At 43.9% G+C, this 10,084-nt stretch overlaps 1 protein-coding gene across 1 annotated transcript in view; it reads right to left on the bottom strand.

Annotated features, from left to right (window-relative positions):
• Nucleotides 1-1,382: 1,382 nt before the first annotated feature.
• edar (ectodysplasin A receptor) overlaps nucleotides 1,383-10,084 on the bottom strand; it is a 17,696-nt gene continuing 8,994 nt past the window's right edge. Inside the window, exons 6-12 of the mRNA XM_083537377.1 lie at nucleotides 8,618-8,695; nucleotides 8,255-8,380; nucleotides 7,342-7,416; nucleotides 7,118-7,181; nucleotides 5,950-6,166; nucleotides 4,595-4,655; nucleotides 1,383-3,007 (exon numbers count right to left, since the gene is read on the bottom strand). Coding sequence (XP_083393503.1) covers nucleotides 2,679-3,007; nucleotides 4,595-4,655; nucleotides 5,950-6,166; nucleotides 7,118-7,181; nucleotides 7,342-7,416; nucleotides 8,255-8,380; nucleotides 8,618-8,695 — 950 coding nt within the window. The 3' untranslated portion in view covers nucleotides 1,383-2,678. The remainder of the gene's footprint in view (nucleotides 3,008-4,594; nucleotides 4,656-5,949; nucleotides 6,167-7,117; nucleotides 7,182-7,341; nucleotides 7,417-8,254; nucleotides 8,381-8,617; nucleotides 8,696-10,084) is intronic.

The following is a 10,084-nucleotide window of genomic DNA, read 5'->3' on the forward strand; positions in this document are numbered from 1 at the left end:
ACAATCAGTACTACAGTAACACACACACATTCTACACAATCAGTACTACAGTAACACACACACACACATTCTACGCAATCAGTACTACCGTAACACACACACACACACATTCTACACAATCAGTACTACAGTAACACACACACATTCTACACACTCAGTACTACAGTAACACACACACACACACACACACACACATTCTACACAATCAGTACTACAGTAACACACACATTCTACACAATCAGTACTACAGTAACACACATTCTACACACTCGGTACTACAGTAACACACACATTCTACACACTCAGTACTACAGTAACACACACACACACATTCTACGCAATCAGTACTACAGTAACACACACACACACACATTCTACACAATCAGTACTACAGTAACACAACACATTCTATACACTCAGTACTACAGTAACACACACACACACACACATTCTACACAATCAGTACTACAGTAACACACACACATTCTACACAATCGGTACTACAGTAACACACATTCTACACACTCGGTACTACAGTAACACACACACATTCTACACACTCAGTACTACAGTAACACACACACACACACACACACACATTCTACACAATCAGTACTACAGTAACACACACACACATTCTACACATTTAGTACTACAGTAACACACACACACACACACACACACATTCTACACAATCAGTACTACAGTAACACACATTCTACACACTCGGTACTACAGTAACACACACACATTCTACACACTCAGTACTACAGTAACACACACACACACACACATTCTACACAATCAGTACTACAGTAACACACACACACACATTCTACACACTCAGTACTACAGTAACACACACACACACATTCTACACAATCAGTACTACAGTAACACACACACACATTCTACACAATCAGTACTACAGTAACACACACACACACACATTCTACGCAATCAGTACTACAGTAACACACACACACACACACATTCTACGCAATCAGTACTACAGTAACACACACACACACACACACACATTCTACGCAATCAGTACTACAGTAACACACACACACATTCTACACAATCAGTACTACAGTAACACACACACATTCTACACACTCAGTACTACAGTAACACACACACACACACACACACACACACATTCTACACAATCAGTACTACAGTAACACACACACATTCTACACAATCAGTACTACAGTAACACACATTCTACACACTCGGTACTACAGTAACACACACACACATTCTACACACTCAGTACTACAGTAACACACACACACACACATTCTACACAATCAGTACTACAGTAACACACACACACATTCTACACACTCAGTACTACAGTAACACACCGAAAGTAAATAGAATTCTTTATTGTTGTGCAGATGAGGTGTATGTACACTAATAAGTTAAAAATTTTTATACTCCTATTTGGTGTAAGTTTTAGCATTAGAGCTGTAAGTGAGGTAACAGGAGCAGGTCTGTTCACAGCCACATGAAACACATCTATCCAGCTTTCAGTGTCCTCCAGAGTTCCTCTCAATGTCCTTTAGAGTTCCTCTTGATGTCCTTCATAGTTCCTCTCAGAGATCTGCTATATTTATCTGTCAAACAGATCAGACTCTGAAGGAGACACCAGCAGACTGTGATATCCGTCAGATGTGTACATTTATTTTCGCACGCTTCTGCTGCTCAGAGCTTGAAACCATCAACACGCCATAAAACGACCAGGAGCTCTTCAGAATGACCACCAGCTTATTAGCTTCCCGTTCGTCTTTCATTCTGCAGCGTTGCTCCACTGAACGTTCAGCTAACGAGGTGCTGGATTTTACAGCCACTTTATACCGAACCTCATAAACCCACTAATCTCAGCAAATTAGGGCAAGAACCAGGAAATCAAGCATGGTTTTACACACACACACACACACACACACACACACACACACACACACACACACTATGGCATTTTTCAGTCTAAAATTTGGCCTACAAACATAAATTTGAAGTCAGTAAGAAACGTTTTTTTTTATTAGATTTTACAATATAACTATAAATATAAATATATATTAGAAATATAATGATTGTTTCTACGACAAACTGCCGAGTTCAACACGCAAAATCGTGATTGTGTGTCCTTCAAAATACCGAGGGTCTGTGCTGATGATCAGCGCAGGTAACACAAAGGTCCTCAATATGGAGAAACATTTATATACTATGAAATCCCAGTTGGAACAATCTTTCAGTTACAACGCTGCTCAGATACCCGTGTAGTTTATTTCTAGCCATGACGTAGTGTAGATCAGGACGTTGGACTCTTTCTGGAAAACGTCAGAAACGTGACGCTGCAGGCAGAATTCTTCATTCAGGGCTGTAAAAAACTTTACAGAATTTAGAAATTTGTCTCACCTCCAGACAAAGGAGGAAAATAACGACATTTATAATTCTGAGTGTCCTGCACAGCAATGATCTTTTCAGCCCACTTGGACTTTTTAAAGAAATATTTGTGACTGTTTAAATTACAAGAAATTCTGGAAAAAATTGGAAATAAATGATGGTCAGAAGGGGGCGCTGTGCTGTATGACAGTGAGAATATCAGTGGAAGCTTAAAAAGAGAATTTTCTTCATTGTCTCTTTAGTTTGTAGGTTCTGGGTTCTCAGACACTAGCGCAGCGTGAAGAAATGGTCAGATGCTGACCACAAGGGGGCGTTCCGAGAATATCCAGGCAAAGTGCTTCGACCACATCAAGCCTCTCGATCTGGACCAGTCGAGCGAGCAGGTCCGGGATGCTATAGCCGGCCGTGCTGACCCGGTCAAAGAGCTGCATGCCGTCCGTCATTCCTCCGATTTCGTCCCGTTTTAATCCGAAGCTCTCGGCCAGGTGACGCCACGTCCTGACTAACGCCTTCTCCGCACTGTAGGTGGCGCTCAGCATGCGGCTCGTTCTCTCTAGGCAGTCGAAAGGCAACTCCACTGGACTCAGACCTTCAGGAGGAGAAACAAGAATGTAACAAAATAATTTTCTGATGAAGTATTCGTGATTTTCTGCAGATCTAAAAAGCATTAAAGCAGCATATGGGATTTCTAACAAATCTCCACAACAAAGACTTCTCCACGTCATGTGCCACCACCTAACCCTAACCCTGAAGCATGGTGGTGGTAGGGTCATGCTGGAGATTCAGCCTGTTATGTTCTTTCCCAGAACCTTTCCCTGGGTTTCCAAACCCACCTGACCCTGATAGATAAGGTGTGTTTGTTCTCAGATGTTTTTATATTAACATCATGTGACCCTTTATATACACACAGGTCTAATCATGTGACATCGGAGTCAGGGCATTTACATACTGCCCCCTAGAGTATTATGGGGTATACTGTGACGTATACCTCTGATTAAGTCCATTTTAGTCCACATGTGGAAAAGTTAAAAAGGGGGATGAAACCTTAGTGCAGTGCAGATCAACTCGTGCACTTCAGCAGCAGATGGGATTAAATTTAGGCTGATGTTCATCGTGTGAGATGTTTTTTTGGTGCTTTGCTACTTTAAACCTTTGTAATATCTCATTTCAGAATCTTTCCAGCTTCGTCTTTGAGATTAATTGGCTCCAGGTTCAGAGCTCTGACTCCAGCTGGACCGTGTCCTGATTTCCACTTCACAAAGTTCCTGAGACTGATCCTGTCCCCTTGCTGCAGTTCAGGGTGATGTGGAGAACGACTGTGGTGTGTGTTTGGTGGAGTACATTCCCCCGAGCTTCTAAGAGGTCAGTGTTCATGCTCAGTGTCATTCTCAGCAAGTGGCATTCATTTCTCTGTCAAAACATTACGATTAAAAAGCCGTGCGAGTCGAGTGGATCGCTGTAGAAAAGCCTGGTACTAAATGTCCTGCTTTGTTTGTTCAGATTTAATGCCTTCAAGACGTGAAAGACGTGGGACAGATGTCCTCCATACTCACTTTCTCCATCACCAAACCGCACTTTAATTACATTCTATAAACTCAGAACCGATTATTCCTGATCCTCTAAGAGGAAAGATGCTGAGTCAGATCATGCCTCAGTGCTGGATGAAGTTCTCACAGTATTTTGGAAAAACACATTCTATAATAACTGTATAAAAACCAGCAAACCTCCATCACAGCACCAGACAATGAGACTCAAACTTCATGTGGAACAGAGGAAACCAGTGAGAATTACACACAATGGGCGGAGCTTGTCTAAAAAAGAGGCGTTTCCTAATTAGACATGATCCTGGACTGGAGATGAGCTCGAGTGAGGAGCATCTCCTTTAACAGGACCTTCAGACGCTGATGCTGGCATTCAATTCTTTATTTAAATTTATTTCATTCTAGAATTCATAACTGTGCTTTAAACCATAATAAAACCCTTCCAGCATCTCAGGAGCTTGATGAAGGTCACTAAAGTGTCAGAAATGTTGAATATCAGTAAGGGCTCCATCACCTGCTCTTATTATCCTCTATACAGTCATAGAGCGGCTGAAGCTCGGTGCAGAACCCGACTCTGAACACCAGAAACTTTCCTCATATAGGAGAGAAAATGTAACATATAACAGAAGACTGACCTTCAGCAACGCTACACGCTTTAGCGTACAACTCCAGGATCTTCTTCCTCCGACTGTGAATCTGCAACAACACAAACACACATGCCGATTTTTGTGTGTGTGTGTGTGTTTGTGTGTGTATGGGTGTGTGTGTTTGTGTGTGTATGAGTGTGGGTGTGTGTGTGAGTGTGTGCATGTGTGTTTGTGTGGGTGTGTGTGTGTGTGTGTGGGTGTGTGCGAGTGTGTGCATGTGTGTTTGTGTGTGGGTGTGTGTGTTTGTGTGTGTATGAGTGTGGGTGTGTGTGTGAGTGGGTGTGTGCGTGTGTGCATGTGTGTTTGGGTGTGTGGGTGTGTGTGTGTGAGTGTGTGCATGTGTGTGTGGGTGTGTGTGTTGGTGTGTATGAGTGTGGGTGTGTGTGTGAGTGTGTGCATGGGTGTTTGTGTGGGTGTGTGTGTGGGTGTGTGTGTGTTGGTGTGTATGAGTGTGGGTGTGTGTGTGAGTGTGTGCATGTGTGTTTGTGTGGGTGTGTGTGTGTGTGTTTGTGTGTATGGGTGTGTGTGTTTGTGTGTGTATGAGTGTGGGTGTGTGTGTGAGTGTGTGCATGTGTGTTTGTGTGGGTGTGTGTGTGTGGGTGTGTGCGAGTGTGTGCATGTGTGTTTGTGTGTGTATGAGTATGGGTGTGTGTGTTTGTGTGTGTATGAGTGTGTGTGTGTGTGTGTGTGTGTGCATGTGTGTTTGGGTGTGTGGGTGTGTGTGTGTGTGTTTGTGTGTGTGTGTGTATGGATGTGTGTGTTTGTGTGTGTATGAGTGTGGGTGTGTGTGTGAGTGTGTGCATGTGTGTTTGTGTGGGTGTGTGTGTGAGTGTGTGTGTGTGCGAGTGTGTGCATGTGTGTTTGTGTGTGTATGAGTATGGGTGTGTGTGTTTGTGTGTGTATGAGTGTGTGTGTGTGCATGTGTGTTTGGGTGTGTGGGTGTGTGTGTGTGTGAGTGTGTGCATGTGTGTGTGGGTGTGTGTGTGTTGGTGTGTATGTTTGTGTCCCCGAATCTGTAGAAATGTGTGTGTGTGTGAGTGTGTGCATGTGTGTGTGGGTGTGTGTGTGTGTTGGTGTGTATGTTTGTGTCCCCGAATCTGTAGTTTCCTGTTCGAATGAAATCAAATTAAATAATAAATTTAAATATTTAATTAATGATTATATTCAGTTACTATTTCTATCCTTTAGCTGTGGGATTATTTTTGGATTAGCCTGTGATTAGCTCTGGATTAGCCACGATTAGCTTAGCATCCTCTGATCTGTATCTAATTTAGCGTAATGTTTAATGTGAAGTGTTCACTGTGTAGAAGGTTGTGAATGTTCTCGCTGGTCTCTGGTCTCACCCCCACAGTCCTGCTGCAGTTGTTGTTGTTGTTGACGGTGTTGTTGACGGTGTTGTTGGTGTTGACGGTGGTGTTGGAGCAGGTCTTGTCTCGAGTGAGATGAACAAGTGATAGAAGACACAAATCAGTAGCTCCCTGTTTCTCCTGCGCTGCTTCCTCATCACTGTCGATGCTACGGCTCAGCAGCTGCTCGTTCTCAGATGACGCGTCGTTTTCACTGAAAACAAAAACGAAAATGTAAATGTAAATGTAAATGTAAATGTTCTAGCACAGGGTTAGCTCATTACGCTAACATCTACTTTAGTGTTAGCTATGCTAATTGCTAGAATAAGATGAAACTTATAACTATGTTATTACGGTATTATGTTACTTGTACACTTGTGTTAAACAATTCTGGTACACACACACACACACACACACACACACACACACACACACACACACACGTGTGAGACAACAGTGAAAGCTGAGTGAGACTAGATGGAGATGAAAGTAAGATGAGTGAGAGACGAGGAAGTGTGTGTGTGTGTGTGTGTGAGGAGTGTGAAGTGTGAAGTGTGTGTGTGAGGAGTGAGGAGTGTGTGTAAGTAGTGTGGTGTGTGTGTGTGTGTGTGTGTGTGGTGTGTGTGTGTGTGTGTGTGAGTGTGTGCGTGTGAGGAGTGTGGAGTGTGTGTGTAAGGAGTGTGTGTGTGTGTGTGTGTGTGTGTGTGTGTGTGTGTGTGTGTGTGTGAGAGAGAGATGATGAGTGTAATTACTGACTCAGTGTCGTGTCTCCCTGCACCAAATGTCTGAAGGAGAAACACTCGCCTCATTCTTCCCTCTGTGTGTGTGTGTGTGTGTGTGTGTGTGTGTGTGTGTGTGTGTGTGTGTGTGTGTGTGTGAGTGAGAGATCTCTCCATCACCCCTGAGGTGTGTTTTCATCAAACTACCCTAAACCACATAATGTTTGCATCCCAGAAACACAGGATGAGAAGATGAGGACGCTGCAGTGACGTCAGCAGCTGGAACTCATCCTAAGGTGAATTCATTACCACTCACAAAGCTCCATGGTTCAGGTGGAACAGAACACACACACACACACACACACACACACACACACACACACACACACACACACACACACACACACACACACACGTCTTCAAGGGTTATAAAAAATGTTCCTTACCTTTTCACTGCTTTGGTTGGAGGAGGTTTGAACTCGTCCTTCTCTGTGAATATCACAGCATTCTCTACACACACACACACACACACACACACACACACACACACACACACACACACACACACACACACACACACACGATGAAGACCTTTTCCCACACCTCATCCCTCCATTCCCCACTACTCCTCCACTCATCACTCCATCCCCATTATTATTTACATTCCCACCTTGAGTTTCTTTTTTTTCCTCCTGTTTGTTAGTTGGAGCTTCGACATTTTTTACCATCTGACCTGTACAGCATGCTGAAACACACACACACACACACACACACACACACACACACACACACACACACACTAGTTACTAAATGAATGAAAGTATAAAAACTTTTTGTGTTCTGAAACTGCAGTTCATTTAAATGTTAGGTTTTTTTTATTAGAGATGTGCGTGGATTTGCCTTTATTTGTTTAAGTGAGTGAATGTGTGTGTGTGTGTGTGTGCGCGCACGTGTTTGTGTGTGATTGTGTGCACGCGTGTTTAAGTGTGTGCGGGTTTGAGTGTGTGTGTATGTGTGCGTGCATGTTTGTGTGTGTGAGTGCGTGCGCGTGTTTATGCGTGTGTAAGTGAGTGTGTGTGAGTGAGTGCGTGTGCGCGTGTTTGTGTGTGTGCGCACGTGTTTATGCGTGTGTAATTGTGTGTGTGTGTGTGTGTGTGTGTGTGTGTGTGTGTGTATGTGTGCGCATCATATGACCCCCCCCCCCCACTGAGCTGATGCTAATTGCTAAGAGTTACAGCTAAACACCATTAACACTGGGAGATGAAACAGTAAGCTGGTGTATGAAGGTCCCATCTTTTAGGATTAACATCGTCTGGGGTTCATTTTCAGAACCCTGTTAGGATCCATTAGAGACCATCAGAAACCTGTTAGAACCCATTAAAGATAATCAGAAATCTGTTAGGAACCACTAGAGACCATCAGAAACCTGTTTTGAGTGTGTACATCACATGACCATAGTACATTTACGTTGTGTGTGTTCCTGCTTCTCACTATATGCTGTACACACACGTGATATTCCATGCTGAAGCTTCATGTGCCTGATGAACATCTCACATTCACACAGCAGTGTAATATTCTCTCACCTTGGCTGCTCGGTTTAGCTTTCAGGATGTAAAACATGATGATCATCACTATGGCGATGGCCATGATGAAGATAGTTGACATGGCGATGATGAGGGCTGTTGCTAGGTGACCCTGTCCTGATAGATCTGTAATACGAGAGAGAGAGAGAGAGAGAGAGAGAGAGAGAGAGAGAGAGAGAGAGATGTAACAAACATCTACTACAAACTCACACCTTCACACTGCTCCTGCTTCTATCTGTCTATCTGTCTGTCTGTCTGTCTGTCTGTCTGTCTGTCTGTCTGTCTGTGTGTGTGTGTGTGTGTGTGTGTGTGTGTGTGTGTGTGTGTGTGTGTGTGTGTGATGTTCCTGTGTTGTTCCTGCACCTCTCTCAGCGTGAGGGAACGTGGTGGTGCTGGTGGATGATGTTCCAGAGCCACGGTTTGTTGGTGTGCTCCTCATACCTGAAAAAGAACATCATTATTAGTCACACTTTAATCAGATGTGAAGCAGATTCTGGAACAGTTAGAGGAGATAGAACAGGAGGTGAGGTTCCAGAAGCATGTCTAAACCGTGTGTGTAACGTGTTTTAGATCTGCAGGAAATGTGAAGAAAACATCTACTTCCTGTGCAGAGTGATAAAACCAGGATTAGCCTGCATTAACGTTAGCATGACTGCAGGTTGGTTTGAGCTTCATATGAACAAAAGGATGGAGTTCCTCTAATGGGAGTAAAAACATCTCCTCCACGTTAGCGCTGGTGAAGAGCTGAGCCTTGCTCCTGAGAGCCGTGTGTTGATCTCTGAGCACTGACAGCTGAAGTGGAATCTCTCACTCACTAATTGCTAAGTGGAGCGTGATTGCTGGGTTTTTTTTGCAGAAGAAAGTGTGAAGTTTTCCTGCTGCAGGACGTCGTTACTGATCCGTTCCAGCTGTGAGATGTTCCCTCGTAGCTACTAGCGCTAGCTTTTATTTCTGAATAATAAAAATCCTGATGTTGGAGCTGATGATGAGGTGAGATCGTTATTAAAGATGCTAAGATTTAGCTCATGGCGTTAATGCTAATGATAAGCTGCAGTTCCTCAGTAACACTGTACAGGATGTTCTGATAATTAATGTGGATCTGTGTGTTTACTGTGAGGCTTATAAACGTCTCTTTCACACACACAGGCGCACACACACACACACACACAGACGCGCACACACACACACACACACACACACAGACGTACACACTCAGGCGCGCACACAAACACATACACACACAGAGGCGCACACACACACACACACACAGACGTACACACTCAGGCGCACACAAACACATACACACAAAGACGCGCACACACACACACACACACAGACACGCACACACACACACAGACGCGCACACACACACACAGACACGCACACACACACACACAGAACCGCACACACACACAGACACGCACACACACAGACGCGCACACACACACACACGCAGACGCACACAGACGCACACAGACACCCTCCGGATGTTTCATATTTTGGGTTAATTATCAGATGTGAACGTTGCCGTGTGTGTGACTGTAATTTGCAGATTAGTCGGCAAGCGGCGGCTCGTCTTCACCTCCGTGTTTTCTTCTGCATACTTTTGGACCACTGAAGCTCCTCAGGACTCAATGTGAGGTCTTTAATTACAAATGGTAAAAAAATAAAACCTGCCTGATTTCTGACTCGGGTGTGTGAGGATATCTCAGCAGGGTTTAAACAGTTCCTGCTGAAGGTCTAATGTTCTCTACTACAAACACCATTACCAACCAGTGAAACCATCACCAAACTCTTTTCACACTGATGTGTCCATCATTTAATCACCAT

Source organism: Silurus aristotelis, assembly GCF_946808225.1.
Source record: "Silurus aristotelis genome assembly, chromosome: 3".
Taxonomy (NCBI): Eukaryota; Metazoa; Chordata; class Actinopteri; order Siluriformes; family Siluridae; genus Silurus; species Silurus aristotelis.